Raw genomic sequence first — 18,323 nt, 5'->3', positions numbered from 1 at the left:
TATGCCCCAGTTATACTATCATTAGTAACTCAGTATCCTTTACTGGACAAATTTACAAATTAATTGAACAATATAACAAGTCATTTAGTCACGGGACTCGTAAAACAAAAGTAAATAACACGAATTCAAAAGTAGTGGTGATGAGTATTCTGATGCTGTCAGAGAGCTGTTCATGTCTTTTTTTTTTTTTTTTTTGATAGTTTGTTCCTTAACAGGTGCTCTGATATTGTCAGCATATATCTTATTGGCTTATTACAGTTAGATAAACTTCAAGGGCTAAGAGAAGACATGCTCAGTAATCCATCATTATGTTTTTCACTATATCACCTTCACGTATGTGAAGTCTTTAACAAGTAGAAAATCTATACCTTACCTTTAAGCAAAAGAGATTTCATGCTATCCTGGTACTTCTCTGACTGCCAAACCAAACATTCCAAGTATTCCCTAGAGGGCTCTGTAATAAAAATACTAAGAAGACCATTAAAAATTAGACTTGGAGGAATTAAGTTTAACCTCATTATCTGTTGAATTACCAAACCAATTGATTTATACAAAATTATTCTGTAAAATTAGATGATTTCTCCTCAGATTTCTCATTGGCTCATTCACTTAATGATTTGTCCATTCATTTTTTGTGCATATATACATATACAGCTGTCTTCATGCAAGACCACTATGATGAGGTGTAGGAGAAATCACAAAAGACTTATGAATTAAAACCGTACTGAAAGATAATYACCTGTAGATCGCCATCCCTTCCCCAGAAAGATATTTTAAATCTCCCTGCTTATGGCAACAGAACAAAGACTGGTCTCACAAACAATATGAGAAAGAAAGGATGGAACAATCCTGTTTCTATGCCAGTGAGGAAAGGCTTAAATGCCATTGTTATTTGTTTTTCTCCACACCTAGGATAATACATTCGTCTTCTTTGTCTTGAGACTTTGTAGGTGCTGTTGCTCTACAAATACTTATTGTTGTCTACCCCAAAAGTGAAACTACACTCTAAGGCTACTAAGCCTCCAAGGAGAAAGACAGTTCTACAACAGGAGGCTGGGTTTCTTTTCAAAGAAGGTCACAGATATGGATTGTGCCCTCTGTGAAAAAGAGTACAGCCTCTCTATAAAATTTCCCTTTTTTAAGGCACAAAGTACATACAATTGTCTAAAAGAGTATGACCATGAACTAATACAATAGTTATTTTTGCACTAATTGAAGATCATTTTAAGACAACATTTATTTCTACAAAGTTTTCATTACCTGTTACCAGAAAGAGGTTCCTCTTGGAGGACTGTATTCAGTAAATTCAGATGAAATMTTTGTTGTTGGTAAGGAGGGCTTAAAGGTTCTTCCATTACTTCTTTCAGATATGCAGCATATTCAGCTAGAAATTGCATAAAATCCACACCCACCAAAATAAAGTGTCATTATTCAAAACTTACATGTGACGAAATGTACATATTTGTGAATCATATTGCATTGTGAAGCTTTGTATAGTGTATACATCATAATAATAATCTGTAGGACAATTGATTGATTAATCAGTAAAAATCAGAGTGATGTACTCCACATTTTAATTTCTCAACAGCTTTGGGGAAAAGAAAGTATAGGTCACATTTCTTCACTCAGTCTGTAACATGAATCTGCCTACAAACTCTTCCTGTATAAAGAAATTATTATGATTAAATCATCAAATACTATGGATAAGGTTTTGATATTAAATGTTGATCATTGGTGGTCATTGTAGATCATTCATACATAAATTAAAMTTTTATAAGAGTGTTATCTAAAGTGATTTTGTGGTGGTCTGAAAATAGCAAACAGAGATGAACAGGAAATCCAGAAATATAAACCACAGAAATGTAAGGGCACAGTTACTCTTTTGAGTAGCATTAATTTTCATTGGAACTTCAGGGTTGAAATTAATTCCAAGATTTTATTTTAAAACAGCACACATACAAGCCTGGGATGTTTTAAAAAATTYACATGTAAGTCACTTTTCACATGCCTTTCTTGCTAAATATATTAAAAGTAGACATTTGAATATGTTATTTCTTTTTCAGACTAAAAAATTACAAGATAAAGRAGCAAGGATACAGGAAGCTACAAGTGGTAGGAAACTGCAGTATGTACAACAGACATCAAAAAAAAAAAAAAAGGAAGAGATTTTATACAGGCAAGAAATCATCTTACCTTCCAATTGATACAATTTCTCTCCTATTTACTTAGAAAGACTTATCAGGAGTTGAACTTCACTAAATGAACACTTTTCTCCCAAAAGGACAAGAAATCATTCTCAGGGCAGCAAAAACACACTTAAAACCAGCAATCATTTCTCTTTAAGCAGTAATGCTTTGTATCAAAAATGTGAAATATGAGTATGAGAAACATGAAAATGAGTATCAAAAATATCACTCTTTTATTACTGATTCTCCTCTGAGTACTTGGCCTTATATTTCACTTCTTGTTTCTCATAAATAGCAAAATTAAAGACAGGAAAGGACCAGAAGGTATATCTGCTAAAATTTGACACATGATGCAGGTAATTCCCCTAAAAAACAGACCTGCATATATAAGTTTGAAAGTCTCCATCCTAAAGATCTGAGTACCTTTTAAGGGGAAAAAAAAAAGACATGGAAGCTGCCCAAGTCCTGCCGAATGAGTCTTGCTTGATTCAGTGGTACAGCCAAGACAAGCAACTGGTAACACAGGTTAATGTTGTCACCCTCATTGGAAAACAACTTGAGATGGGACAGTGCAGCTACTGAAGAACTACCCTAGATGAGCTGACAGACATGTCGGGTAGCTCACTGGGTTCAGACTAAAGTTAATCATGTTGGGCAATGGTGGATCCTAAGTATAACTTGTCTCTGTAGGACAGYGTAAGGTGCGTTTGACTTGAGCCTTTGTGTTTGACAAGTTGAGCTGGTAAGACTGCTTCCACCATAAGGTCAGTTTTTTCTGCAATACTKTATTAGCAGCATTATGCAATCAGCCTGAAGGGGAAAACAGTCAAGTTAGAAACACATGCAAAGCAAGCTAAAGGGGTCTTGTTCTGGAGGAAAAACTGAGTATCTCAGGGATTCTAGTAACTGCTGGAAGAAGGACCATGAAGTGAACATGCATTGGGAGCTAGCACTGTAACATTGCTGCTGTGCACAGGCCAATGCACGGGTAAGCTTTTCCTGAGATTAGTCAGTTTCTTGTATAAGTTCTTCTGCTTGGAATTAAAGCTGAAAAATACTAGTAGAACATAATTTTATTGCCTCTTTTTCTCTACAGACAATATTTAGGATATGAAAATGCACGGGATGGGAAGAATATCCATTATCTTAAGAGATATCTGGAATCTGAAAAACTGATTGAATAGTTTGCCTGAACAGGCACCAAACGTGTCTAGCCTTAGAATCACAGAATGGTTTAGGTTGGAAGGTTGTCTTCTAAGTTAATGTCAYGCTTGCCTGATATTTTTTTCAAGCTATAAAATACGTATATATAAAACTTCCTAACACCATCATAGAAGGCAGGATTCAACTCACACAAAGGAAAATTCAGCACTTCCAGATTACATCACTAGAAAATAACTCTGTGACTATCTGATTTTATTTCTTGATCACACAGCTATAGTGGCCCAGAAGTGTCTGCTCAGGAATTTGTAACTCTAGAACTTCTGTAACTCTAGGAGTTTGTAACCAGGCCCAGTAGGGAAATCTTAAATACTTAATACTTAATAATACTTAATACTAAATACTTAATATTTAGTAATATTTACTTAATACTTAATAAATATTAAACACTTAATACTTAAATGTCATCAATCATTCCTTTTCAAAATGCTTACATAGGACCTTAGCAAACTTTAAACTGTGTTCTTTCACAATTTACCCTAACTTTCCATTGCCATTTTTAATAGCAAGGCTGTTAGATCAAAAATATATATACTGCAAAGCCATTAAAGTGCAAAAATCTATAAGCAACACAAAGCTAGTGCAAATTTGTGCTTCACTTCACTTTTAAAATTCTTGAAAAGAGTATGACATTTATATTTCCCTATGTTACAAGCAAAAAATAGTAGATTTCAAAAGGCAAGTGTTCTGATCTTAAATACATGTGGTACACATATACCTCAAAACAAGACAGGGGGATAAATATCTTAAGAAGTTATTTAGAATAATACTACTGGATTTATTCAATTTTCCTACCTGACTCAAAGAAATCCAATGCACTTCTGCTATTACTGCAGTAAACCTCTTCTGGTTTGGAATAGTATGTGAAAATTTCTAATTTCTTTTCAATTTCTGCATTGAGAGCTGAAAATAAATTTTAAAAGATGTTATCATCACCCATTTCTTTATTTTTCCTACCAAAATATTTCTGGGGGATTTTTTTTTCCGCTGGATCTCTGTTTTATTGGATTTCCATAAACTTGTCACTATGAAGAACTGGAGGTGTATCCAGCAACCCTATTGATCCCATAGAGGCTACCAGAGAGGGCCAGAGTAGTCCACAATTTTGTCCCTTGGCAGAGTGTGAAAAAAAAAAAAGAAAAAAAGGAGTACAGGATAGTCTTGCTAAGATAAGTATTTTGGGTCACTATCTGACTGCAGTGATGTGACCTTTGGAACAAGCTGGTGGTCTGCAGGTACTCCACTAGGAGTTTGCCTATGCATTTTTTTTCCTATTAAAAAGACAAAAACAAAACAAAAAGGAATAGTTGAAGTCTATATGCAAAATCTCCGCATCTCTGCAGTAGACATATATTTACATATATTTATTTGGCTTAGGACTGGAACATGGTATGTACGTACTAAATGTAGCAGACAAATGTATATGTCAGTCAAATATGGACATGATTTTAAAGTTTTGTCTTACAGTTAATATGCGAGTGGATTACCCAGAACTGCTGCCTTAGCAGAAGTTGAATTCAAATGTATAACCACCATATTTAAAAGTATCAGTCTTGCTTCTTTGAGAAACACTGGCCTGTCCATCTGAGTAAAGAAGTGCCTTTTCTGCCAAAATTAAAACTTCAGAGAATAAAGAGAACTTTATCTCTTAATTATAAAGATACTGCCTTAGATATCAATTCAATAGCCAATAACTGTCATTAAGGATGTATTTCTTATCTGTAACATAAAAGCATTTAGTAACATCCGATAGTCCTTGAAATAAATCACTATTCTAATTCAGAATGTTCTGTTTATCCATGGAAATATTTAAACTTTTTTTTTTTTTTTTTTTTTGCCTAGAAATCTGCTTTGGCTTTTGCCATTGTAAGTCATTAGAAGCCAATTATAAGCAATCAGCATTACATGCAATTTTTTATTGACTATACTACAGCATGACTATACTACATATAATCCTCACGGGCACACCTCTGGAAGCAAATTTAACCACAGGTAAGAACATTTGATTATTTAAATTTATTTATTTATTTATTTATTTTATTTAAACTCGATGATGGAAATTATTGTCTTCATGGAGGACCACACACTAGGAATTATGGTTCATTTAATTTCAAGATTACACCATAACTCTGGATAGGACAAATAGCATCACAGTGAAATAGATCACTGCCTCTTGGCTATTTGAGGTAACATTTCTAGTATCCTGAAATCAATGTACAGCAAAACGCATAGTTTCATATACAGAAATTCTCATTTGTCAGACTATATATTATGATGTAAATTACACATGAATTGAAAACAAGAGCTACATTGTGTTAAATCTCTTCAAAAGAGTGTAAAATTAGGTCAAGCATATAAGAAAACCAACTCTTACTGTCTTTGATCAACTCTTTAAAGGTGGCTTCATCACCCATAGTTTCTGGAGATAGTTTTAACAACTCCTTCAATTTCAAGTATGATGGAATCTTCATTTCTGACCCAATCGTCCTGTAGTCTTCCAACTCAACAGGCAACATCAAATACTGAAAAAAAGAGTAAGTAAATTCTTGGTTTCTCTTGATACTACCACAAAGTTTCAGCTTTTTTAAAAATCCTGAAATAGCTTAATTCTAAATAGATCTTAGAGGTTTTGACAACAATGTCATATGCTTTGTGTATAGAACAAACAAAGCTCAGTTCAGGATAAGTGAAAAAAACAAACAAATAAACAAAACAAAACAAAACAAAAAACAGAATAAAATAAAATAATGCTACAATAGAGTGGTGAGACTATGACTGTGCTAATATTTTTGGCTGTACTGAATAAAGAAGACCATCACAAAACACTCTTAAGCTCTTTCTGATGCTCAAAATTCTTCCCAATATTTTCTAAGCCCCATTTTTCCTCCAAATTGTTGACATTGTAAAAACTTAAAGTGACTCAATGAATATTTTCATGTGGAATTTTGAAAAATAGAAAAAAGCCACCCAAAACRTTTATATTCAAAACATAGCTAAACTAGCCTCTTAAGTGTCAAAGTGCCAAAACATTTAGCAAGAATATTCCTTTTCCCCTGCATGCATTGTGACTTTTTATTCTAGTTTATTTCTACTGTTAGTGTAATGGTACTTATATAAAAATGCCAGTATATCAGATTCCAGCAAAAACAGCTTTCTAAGTGGGAATTCATAACAAATACATCCAGGAATCTTAAATATGTATCTCATAATAGAGGCTTTTTACCTGAGACATTGGTAGGATTCAAACATTTCGTGACTAAGAAAATAATTCAGTAAAATGACTTGTGGTTAAAAAAAAAGTGCATAATAATCAATAATATAACTGACAAGAAACAACTTTGTAATACCTCTTCATCTTTTAAAGACATTGGGCTGAAGTTTTCCTTAACTCCTTGTGCTTCTGTTTTACTCTCCTGCATCTCCATTTCATTTTGGAATGTCAAACATTTCCTTTAAAAGATCATAAAATAAATCAAGTGATTTCTCTTGAAATCATATCATATGTAAGCTTAGAAGTCCTGACAGTAGTTTTAATAATTATATATATGGTAAATTCTTTCTTATAAGCACATGTTTTCCTAGGAAAACTATTCCAAGTCATGCTGCAACAAGCTGCTTACTAAATGAAATACATTTTCAAGAAAACTGTACAAGCAAAGTTTTCCTCTTTGAAAAATAGAAAAGAGTGTTAAACTTCTTAACTGGTCCTACATTTAACTCCACTATTATGTTGAAACTCTTTCCACAAAAGCTTCAGGAAATTTTCTTCTAAGACCCTTTTTTCCTACTATATAAGAAGTTTCTATAACTTACAGTATTTATATCATTCAACGTTTGTGAACTTTGTACTTTCAGAAATCATTCAGCACCAAACAAGGCAGAGCATGCCCCTTAAATGACAAATGAAAAATATTATCACTGGTTAAACTTCTAAATAGCAACAAGTAAAATGCAGGAGTTAGGCTATTTCTTGCCCCTGAACTAGGCTATAAGCAGCAGGAGAAGTCTGGTTTTTGAGAAACCACTTGAAACTCTATTGGTCTTGCTTCCAATGGCCACTACACTACTGAAAATATTAAAAGAATCACTTTTCACTGGCAGAGTTACCTTGTAAACCTCTGGAACCACTATGTTATTGGACAAATATTTTAGCTTGTAAAGTATAAATTGTTCAAAGTCAAGTCATGGAATTCTCCTCCAATTTTATTTTCAGCTGAAATCTCTCCGATTAAAGGATCTCCCTGTGTTCCACCCTTATCTAAAAACGTCTGATAGCTTTGTCAGTGAGAACTGGATAAGGAAAAGTTGGAACAATCTGTGTARAGGATCATACTAGTGTTTTTTTCTCCTATAACTACCTATTGTGCAAGTTACTGCAGAATTTGGATCACAACATTGCTAGGGATGTACTCTACTATGTGCATGTGTCTTATGCCTGGCATGCATTGCAAGATCAGGTCTTATAAAAAAATCCTCTTCCCTTACATCCCCATAATTTCTACTACTGTATAGATTATTTACTATATATAATTTCTGCTTTGCCTTGCGTGACAGACATGCAATCTTATCAAGTACAAAGGAAATTACATAAATCATCCAGGCATAGAATAAATCAGCACGAAATTTAGCCAGAGTTTGTCAAAAGTTATACATAGATGACCGTACTACAAAATATTAGCCACTTTCTTAATAAAATTTTTATCTTTTTTAATCCACCAGTTTGTTTAAGCTCTTGACATAAAGGACATATTTCAAGCAAATTTAATCAATTTAACAGTAACAATAATAATTAAAATTTGAACCTGAAGGACTACAATTCACCAGGGTAAAAGCTGGTCTTCTCAAAGAGGATAGACAGGAGAGGAAGAAGGAACATACAAAGTTGGATAATTTCCTGGCCCTGCTAAATTTAGTAGCATTTTACTGATAAGGCATTAGTCAACCTGATAAAGCCTCTTTAAAGATAAACACTTTTCAGCACTCCTAAACTGWGATCTTGATCACGTTTGACAGTTACAGAATGTAAAAATATACTATTTGATTTATTGAATTTTCTTTAACAGTATATAAAAACTCCTTCCTACTCAATTTTAGCAAAGTAAGAAGAAAAGCYAAAGTTTTTACTCTTTCCAAATATAAATAAATTGTTTAACATGTAACAAAAGTTAAGATTTCAAAATGCTAATGGTATTACGCAGAGACTATTGTTTATAATAAGTAATATACAGCAATTTTATACATACCTGAAAATGGTCTCTTCTGTTAAACTCTTTCCTTCAGAATCTACAAGGGGATCTTTCACTAAAAAAAACTGCAGCCTGTCCACAAGGGCATGTAATGTGGGCAGGTTTTTACCATAATTTTCAAGATTATCAACAAAAACAAGTTCATCTCCAATGTATAAATCTGAAATAAATTAAAATACATTAGCAAACCATACAAAAATAATAAGCATTATTAGAATTGTTAAACTATTGAAATAATATAAATATTGGCAATATAGTATTCCTTTTTTTCACTTCACAGATTTTACCATTTAAGTCTAGATCTTCAGTGGTTCATCTACTTAGCTCTGGTTCTTGCCTGCTTCCTTTTTTATCGTATGTAATACTCGTTAAAATTCCTAAAGCAACTGTTGAGGAACATTTTGTTTGAGTAACTTTTTTCAGTGCTAATTACGACACTGAATTAGTTATTTGCCACCCATTACTTACACTGAAAGGGTATGGAAGCACCCCTTTCTTTTACTAAGTTGGAAGCCTCCCAATTCCCACATTCCTCCTTCATTCCATAGATGAATTCTTTCATTCCCAATGGCTATAAAAAGATAGACTTCCTTTATGGACCCTCAAACTGTTCAGAAATTCTATGCAACATAACAGAAATAGGCCTCTATAGGTATATTTATCAATTCGAAGATACATGCTTGCTATAATGTACCAGTGCTTGATGAAATGACCAGTTCCTGGAGGCTACTAAAACTTATATTAGCCCTCTTAGTAGCCTACCTGAAACTTACTTGCTTTTGAGTTGCCAGCAAAGACAAAACAACCCACAAATTCTTCAAACGGCAGCTTTTCATAATGTAATAATAAAATCTTCTCAAAAAAAAATTATTTACTTTTTTTTTTAAACTTTACTTTTAACTTCTTGAATACAAAAGCAAGCTAGAACTTTTTTACAGTAATACCCTAATTGCACAGATTATGTTTTTTTGCTGACTTGTTAATTCAATAAACAAATTGACAWTCAGGGTTCAGTTCCATGTACTCTTACAAGAAAATCTAGTCTCTTAATTTTCCCAGCTACATTTGTTTAAGCATGGTAATTGCATTTTTTCTGTACTTTCAAAACTACAAAATATGGTACCAATTTCATGCTCATTTTTTTTCTTCCAGAGACTCTTCTCAATGGAAATTAAGAGGTTGTTTTTGAGAAAGTAAAAACTAAGAAATAAAAAATTATCTGAATTCTCTTATACTCTTGTAAAGATATCTTATATATAAAACTTTAATCAGTTACTGAGACCTTGAACAGCAATGCTTATCCTTCCATAGGCCTRTCTTGGGTAAAACATCAGAAAATACTTACTCTGATGAATTAAGATTACTGTCTTTCAATTATTAACTATAATACACTTGCATTATTGATACTATGTTTCTAGTAAATGTTATCTTGTCCAATGTTGTGTCAAGAACCAGCTGTTCCCTTTGTGTGATTGTGGAACAAAGCTCTTGGTAAACAATTAAATTACTTTCCTATATTAATCTTTTTAAAAGGAGAACCTCTCCTGCCAAACTCTTAATTAAAAAAAAAAAAAAAAGACAGATTGGAATAATAAGCTTCAGTATAGTTGAATCAAGTACTTCCTCAACATTTCGGTTTCTGTTATCAGAATTTCAGAATTTATTCTGTTCATTAGGGTCTACAGATTAGAACATTTTGGAAAACACAGAGGAACACTACCCCATGTGAACTATCTTTACCAAAACTACAAAGCCAAAATCTTTTGTTAGTTTGTTTGTTTGTTTGTTTGTTTGCTCAATCCTTTTCCTCCTTTATATTGTAAAAGAACATGTAGTAGGGATCAAATTTTACTGAATAGAAAGGTCATGGCCATTTTGATCAATGCCCAAGAGAATCTTCTTTAAACATTGTGCTGCTTTTCGTACACTTTTTGCCATATCTTCAATCAATATGACATTTCTTTTGACTTGTAATTGTCTTACGCTGTTCAGACAAACCTGGCTTCCCCACAGACTAAATTCCTCTTAAGTGGTTAGAACCACTGAATTGCAAAACATGCAGTCACCCAAATGATCACTTCATCTTCTATGGATCCTATACTAAAAATAATGAAAGTTGTCAATCTGACATCATAAAAAGATAGAAAACAATAAATCAAACACTTCACCTTGACACTGTTCTTTAAGTTCGATGGCACAGTCAGTCTTGAAATATTTGTCTTCAGTGGATTCTTCTTTATAAATGTTTTCTGTTTGTAAATAAGCTGCTTCTAAGTCAGTCTGAGAACAGGGGTTTGAACTTGGAATAACCTCTATTAATTCATTATTAATATTGAACTTTATAGAAGAGATAGGTTTCCTGAAAAGTAGAAAAAAAATGATATTTAAATTATTCTAAGAATACTTTCTGCAAGACAAAGCTGAATTCCCTGCCTCTTCAGTGAAACCACTGTACTGAAAAAAAAAAAAAAAAGATACTCTAAGAACTTTGACAATCACTATTCCACAGGAAAAAAATGGAAACATCTCTACGGACAATTTTTTTTTTTTTAAATTTTTGTCCAAGAAATAAAGTTTCTCAAAACTTTGTACAAAATGTAAAAAATCATAGCATTTACAAAAAGAACTTTTTGCTTTGCTCTATAATGATTTAATGTTTATTGTCTCTCTGTTATGTAGCAAAAGGGGTCCAGAGAGGGTCCAGAACAGGATGTCTCTGCAGGCAGAACCATTTCTGTCACCCAGTTTTGTCCCACCCTCCCATGGCAGGACCTCAGGGTAGGTACACTGTGAAAGGCGGCCAAAGAGCAATTCAGTGAGTGCAGGGGTCTAGGGCAGCTCGTCTTATCTGGAGACCAGATTGCACCAAGTTTTTAGTATGTCTCACAGTATTGCATATCATACTAAGTAGGTGCTCTTCTCTTGCTCTATTCCATTTCATACACTAGATAGAAATCTACTAAAAATATACTTACTGGGAGTTATTACCAGTGCAAAGTTTACTAAGAAGAGCATATCTGGAACAGTACRAAGGAAGAAAGAACCCAGTGCATCTGACTGTACAAAGCAAGCAGAGAAATTGATGTGCTCAAAAGGCACTAAGAAAAACATAAATACCTCCATGTAATCTTTTTACYGTCAGTAATGTCATTCATAAAAATCACAATTATCAGCTAGACATACGACCTCAAAATTTACTCTGTATGTCACACAAYTGATCAGAAAAAAACYCGACACTTTTATTTAAAAAAAAAACAAAAAACAAAAACCCTCCAACTTTCCAACCTTTAGCTTCGTGACTATCATCCTAGTTTAGGAAAAATTTAAGTACTTATGGTTCTGTCAAAAGGAATTCACAGAAATGTTTGAAAACTTCTAACCTGRCTGACCGTAGAGCAGTCATATTGTGCTCTACTGGGTACTGCATTTGGCATAATTGTGATGACATATGTCCTTTTTACAAATCTGCTTGCTCAATAATGAAAAATACTCAATATTATTATCTTCACTATTCATCACATGGCCATAGTCCATTTAACAGACACCAGACAGAAAACAACTTTTTGGGTTTTTTTTGATATTTCAAAAAGTATTGAAAGTAAAACAGAAAATCTATTTAATTTTCACAAGGGTCTCATAGAAATAGATAATAGATAATAGATAATATTTCTCTATAATATTATAGTCTCTGTTCTCTAGAACAGGACAACAATACTCATCATGGGTGCCCATCCTGAAACATCACACCTCTGGTCTTTGAAAGCACTTGGCATTTTTACAGAACTTTCAKTGTTCAGGAACTCCTCCAGTCAACTTCAATCATAAACATATGCCTTTGAGTCTGTGTTAAAAATTGTATTGTGATAAATACTGTGCTAAACATTTCTTTTTTTTTGACACATTTCAGAAAATAACAGAATCACATTTAGTGGATTACTGTGGAGCTTCTGGTTCAAGAGAGTTACCACAACCCCACAGAAGTTCTGACAGAGCCAGAAATATMAATAATTTCCCAAGACGTATGCAACTTCCTTAACCAAGTCCCATGGTAGCAAGAAAAGAAAAGTTCTCCAGAGTCTATTTAATCTTTATCAATTTACACACCAAGAGCTACACAGATGAASGGGACTAAGACTCCTTTTAAACGCAGGGAAAATATTTTCTTCCAGATACRCAATCATATATGCCCTTTTTTTCTAGTTACCTTCCTAATATTAGCTATCCTAAACAGTATTTTTTTTGGAAGAGATTCACACTTCCTTTTTATACCATACCATATACACAAACAACTCATCTTTCCATTGCAACAACAGAGGCATAATGTTATAGACAACATCCTCATTCACTATGTTGCTCTGATCAGTTCCATGAGCTTGATCAATCCTGTTCCAGGAATGAGGAGAGGTTTATACAGAAAAAAATACTATGTAGTGATGTAACTAAACACAGTATCACAAGAAAATTATAGAAGACTGCCACAGTATGGTACTGGCAAGCTAGGCATTGACGTTTCCTAAATACAATTTTATAATACTGCAACCACAAGTGTTCTTCTTCATGAACCTTATTTTAATGGTTATGAATGTAATATTGCTTCCAATCTAGTTTGTAAAACTGCAAATGTAATTTTGCCATTTCTCCCAGATTAACAAAATATTAAGAGCAGAAATTCACCTAATTTACCAGTTTCATGGAAACATTTCTTTTAATGTTCGGTGCAAACTGTGAAGGTTGTAGATTTGTATATACTCTGTGATGTATATACTCTATGATATTCATATCATGTTGCCACATTATACGTTTTCATTGCAATTATTTAAATTTTTTAAAGAAATATTTCTACCTATCATTGTACTGCAAGTTTGACTTTTTCTAGCTTCTCTTGACACTTTTTAAGAGGTTTAGAAGTAGCTTTTTAAAATAGGCTCTGGATGAGGTAACTGTTTTTTTAAACAGGGCGAGACAGAAAATGTTCTCATAGTGTAGTTTTCTGATTGTGCACAGATTTCAGGGATCTTCCCTAAGGGCAGGAACATATTGCAAAATGAATTCTAAAAAATAGGCAAGAAAGTTTGTAATTTATAAAAATATAGCACTACTTTTAATGAAAAACCATCTTCAAGCTGTTTGCTAACACAGTTCTATGCACTGTATTCCTACAACTGACAGAAAACATTTCTATATTGTTACCATCATTAGCTTAAGAGTTTAGGGTTACAAAGTATTTGAACGATACCAAAGAACTTGTGTAAGTTTTTAATTTAAGGTTACTGACTTTTCTAGGAAGTCCTCCACAGATAAACTTTTCTTCCATAGATCCAGTACAGAAATATCTGTCAAATTCTGTATTGAAATAACTGAGGCTGAAACAGAGGCATAGGTAAAATCAAAAAAAGCAATGAGATTTTAGTTTTGGACAAAACTATATATTGGACAAAACATTGCAGAGGCTAACAAAACTGTGGCTTATACATACAGAATTAAAAATGCTTTTATTTTCCATTATCAACAATAATTAAAAAGGCATCAGGAAAATACAAATATTTTCTTGTTATGTGACCTCTATGTTTAGAAATTCCTCTCCTATTTTTTGAGTACCTCAAAATCTCAGCATCATTTTTCAAACATCTCCCCACTAAACAGATGCWGTTTTACTCATCTTTTATCATTTTTCAGCATCTTCTACTCGTTTCCTTTCCTTACACAACCATGTACTCCTTAAATACCGTACTGTATTTGATTATTCAGCAGTATATTTTCAGAGATTTTTATAAACTAACTAATCAACCTTACTAGTGATGCTACATATAAATAAATATCAACTACTCATTTTTTTTCTGCCTTGGCAATGAACATATKCTATCTGCAAATGCCTGTACTGCTATTCTTGGAAATACTCTCGTTTTTATCAGATACAGTATGTTATGCCCAAACACCAGCTTCTCCTTTAATCCACAGTGAATCTAAAATATACAGGACTGTGTAACCTACTTCTGGTCCATGGCCTCCTATACTGATCATCTGCAAAGAGTCCAGTGAGATGACGTTTTTCATCTTGATGCAAACAGGGTGGAAAGCAAAGCGATAATCTACAAATCAAAAACTTCTGCCTTGCAATGCTCTGTACAAAGAAAAAGGTATGTGAAAAAAAAAAATGACGGATAAACTTCCATTCTTTTTTTTTTTGTTTTCTACAAACTTCTATTCTTTTTTTTTTTGTGCTCTACCTGTTTAAATTGTTCCACTGATTTCAAGGTTTTGCTCCTTGTATTACATATTGACCCTGCGTGAGCAGGGGAGTTCGACTAGATGGCCTCTGAGGTCCCTTCCAACCTTAAACATTCTATGATTCTATGATTCTATGATTCTATCTAAGCTTTATTTTTGTAAAAACTGACACAGTCAAATTAGGACACAAGCTTAACATTTATCTGAGCTATGTTTAGCCTTATGTAACTTCTGCATATGCAAAAATGCACATATATATACATACCTTACCTTATCCAAACCTCTAACGGGCAGTTACAAGTGCACACAGCAGCACTTGCACATGCYTCCTGACAAGCCTAACAGACACACTTGCTAGCTGACTGGAAACAAAATTAATCCTCCATAACTGCTCAAAATATTTTTAAACCTCTCAGTTTTCACGTTACACAGTCACTTCTGGGACAGGTCACCCTCACAGAACCTTTCCCTTCCAGTTCATTCCTCTGCGATACAATGGATACAATTCCCAGTCCTGTAAATGACACTTAATTTAAACCAACATGCAAAAAAAAAAGACATTGCCATAATACAATCTTTGCGTTAGAAGGTTCTTTTCAATATTGGATAAACAGAATAGTGATCCAATACGTTCTCTTTTGCCTAAGTCAAATCACGACGGTTCCTATATGATTTCCTTTCCTATTGATTCTCTACAACGAAAACTGACAACTGGATCTAGACCTGCTACATGTTACTGACCATATATCAGATTAAGTAGCCTATGAAGCAATTCTTGTGAAAGCTATTTGGAGTAAAATACAGTTAGTGAAAAAAGTGTCAGAAATCAAAGAAATGGAAAAAAAAAGAGCTGGCAATAACTTGTCCTTATTAAAACARGCTGCAAGGACTATAGCGTAACAGCTCTTGCAGCACATCCTGGGGTCACAAACGACCTGCTGTGGCTTATATCGAAACTTCTGAACAGATCAGTACAAGCAGTAAAATGACAGAAATCAGCTAGAAACTGTGAACATCAGTGTGGAGTTTTACGGAAATAACTTTAAACCAGCAGCCCAGAATGGAGCTTGTTTTGAATCACTGCTGTTTGCCAAGTGGAACAAGTTTGTCCTTGGGCTACCTTGATATCTCCTTATGATAGCCTTAGGAAGGGCWAAAGTGTAATTTACAGAACATTTCAACATGGAAATGTTCTGAGTGGAAAGGTTAAGATGAATCACTTCTCCTTAAGAAGCCTAATACCATATAGCCCCCTACCTTTTTCAAACACATGAAAGTGCTTTTGAATGCCACTCTTAATGWGGCATTAGGCTGTGACCTAATCAGTGCATCTCTACTGCTAACATTTAACAAAATCTAAACTTACCTGAAAATTTCATTTTTAACCAAAAAGTACAGGTATTTTTTCAGTTCCATATGAGTTTCAGATACTGCCAGTTTGCACCATGAGAGAAACAAGAGTGGTAGCAGACACTGTAGCTATGGATAAGCTTATTGCTTGCACAGTTTACTGCTTAACACCTGTAGTGCATGACCACATCTATTGACCCCTTCTGGTGGCAAGGGAGCAGGACCCAGCACAGCCCATGTCAGAGCACCACTTACACTGTCCAGATCCAGAGCAGCCTTTCAGCAGGCACRAGGCATTTCTGTGCGTCTTCTCTTTTCCCACTGTGTTCTGGTCAGCACTGCTCTGCTCCTCAAAAAGCCCCCAAGTTATTTTCCACTATCGCYTCTCACATGCTTTGCTCGTGCACTTCAGTTTTTAGTCACAGATACTTCAGAAGCATCATGAGACCAAACATGATGGAACTGCTGTGAGCTTTTTACACAAATACTGAATGATAGCTTGCATACTGTTGAATTTAGAAAAACTTTTGTAGAAATAATAGTTTCTGCTGTTGTAACGTTTAGGGGTGCTATAGGGAATGRTTTACTCCCTCAAAGGCAAGAGATGCAGACAAGGTATTTGATGCCAAGGATCTTGGTTACCACCACGTATTACCACCCAATCTCTTTCAGCTCCATATCATGAGCTGCACATGCATCCACACACCGAACTCCTGGAGGCTTCACCTCCCAGAACCTCATTCCTCCATCCATACACCAGGAATAGCTGCTCTCAGCAGAGCAGCACTGCGCTGGACAGGTTCATTTCTTTGGCGTGTATTTTCTTGTTGAAAACTTAAATATATAAAAACTGAAATAGGCATGGCAGTGTGCTCCAGTGATAAGCAATTTATACCAACACATCACACAAAAGTAGACAGAAAACGAAACAGGAGTACATAGGGTTACGTCATAATGAAACAGTATCTATAAAGCCCAGATATTCCTTGCATGTGTCAAAAAACATATGCACTCAACCACATGAGATTTGAATTACTAACATCTTACGAAGAAACACTCCTCTGTATCATCTATAGTAAATACAGGGTTCAATACTCTTGGGCTGCTGGATATTAAAGGTGTTAGAAAATGGGTTTTGTTTTCCAGAAAAAACAATTGACTTCTATGCTTTAGGAGTCACAATGTCCTCTACACTGAACAAGAAACCAGCTACAAAACATGACTCCCTCACAGAAAGGCAAAAAATTGATGCTCTTCAGATTTGGCAAAACAGTACTCCATTTTTGTAATAAAACAAATACATCATTTCTCTATCATTAAAGGAATTAAGTACTTACTGGCAGCGAAAAAATATAGTGAATCCTAAGAAATTACCGTTCTYTGTATTTTTAATGTGTACCAAATTTTATTTATCTACTGCCACATCTTGAAGAATGACTCTAATAAAGATAATAAAATCATACCTCATATAAATAGTCTGTTGAGTGATACTTGAAAGCTGCAAACATCTTTCTTGTTTTGTGATGTATTTGACTTCATTTGTCTAAAATCATGGATTTTGTCTAAAAATAAAATATGGATTATTTTGCCCCCAGCAGTATAAAAAAATGGTAAAAGATAAAGTTGGAATTATAATTCCCCAATAATAACTTCRTAAATTCTGTTAGCACCCTGAAAGRTATTTCCCTCAGAACAATGCTTCCCTACTAAATGCTTTCATTTAATACTCTTCTTTCAGAAGAATGTAAGACACTGATTACAGACCACGGGCGGTTGATTTAAATCTAAGTGAGGGTTTTTTTTTTCTTTTTTCTTTTTTTTTTTTTTTGAAGGGGGGCTTTTTCTTTTGCTTTCACAGAAAAAAAAATCAAAACTTTAAGTGAACGTAAGCATACAAAGTATCTCCTCTGATTTGGGAGAGTCTTAAACAGTAATTATGAGACCCAGACTCATTAATTTAATGGATTCTATGGATTCTAGTTTAACAATAGTACTTTAACTGTCTACAACATTAGCTTTGTACTGAAATAAGGTGACTTTTCAAAATCTGCCTCAGGTTTAGGAAGAAAGTGGGGATCATACAGGCTGCTTG

General features: G+C 34.0%; 1 protein-coding gene across 1 annotated transcript in view; it reads right to left on the bottom strand.

Annotated features, from left to right (window-relative positions):
• Positions 1 to 17,739, bottom strand: part of CUNH9orf84 (chromosome unknown C9orf84 homolog) — a 41,640-nt gene extending 23,901 nt beyond the window's left edge. Inside the window, exons 1-10 of the mRNA XM_026040756.1 lie at positions 17,695 to 17,739; positions 14,645 to 14,774; positions 13,929 to 14,010; positions 10,822 to 11,012; positions 8,651 to 8,813; positions 6,755 to 6,857; positions 5,782 to 5,929; positions 4,203 to 4,310; positions 1,261 to 1,384; positions 374 to 468 (exon numbers count right to left, since the gene is read on the bottom strand). Of these exons, the coding sequence (XP_025896541.1) occupies positions 374 to 468; positions 1,261 to 1,384; positions 4,203 to 4,310; positions 5,782 to 5,929; positions 6,755 to 6,857; positions 8,651 to 8,813; positions 10,822 to 11,012; positions 13,929 to 14,010; positions 14,645 to 14,774; positions 17,695 to 17,739 (1,189 nt within the window). The remainder of the gene's footprint in view (positions 1 to 373; positions 469 to 1,260; positions 1,385 to 4,202; positions 4,311 to 5,781; positions 5,930 to 6,754; positions 6,858 to 8,650; positions 8,814 to 10,821; positions 11,013 to 13,928; positions 14,011 to 14,644; positions 14,775 to 17,694) is intronic.
• Positions 17,740 to 18,323: the final 584 nt, after the last annotated feature.

The sequence above is a fragment of the Nothoprocta perdicaria genome, unplaced genomic scaffold (genome assembly GCF_003342845.1).
Source record: "Nothoprocta perdicaria isolate Ctin4 unplaced genomic scaffold, notPer1 scaffold_265, whole genome shotgun sequence".
In the NCBI taxonomy this organism is placed as follows: domain Eukaryota; kingdom Metazoa; phylum Chordata; class Aves; order Tinamiformes; family Tinamidae; genus Nothoprocta; species Nothoprocta perdicaria.
Note: the sequence above shows the minus strand (reverse complement) of the source record. Positions and strands in the feature narration are given on the sequence as shown.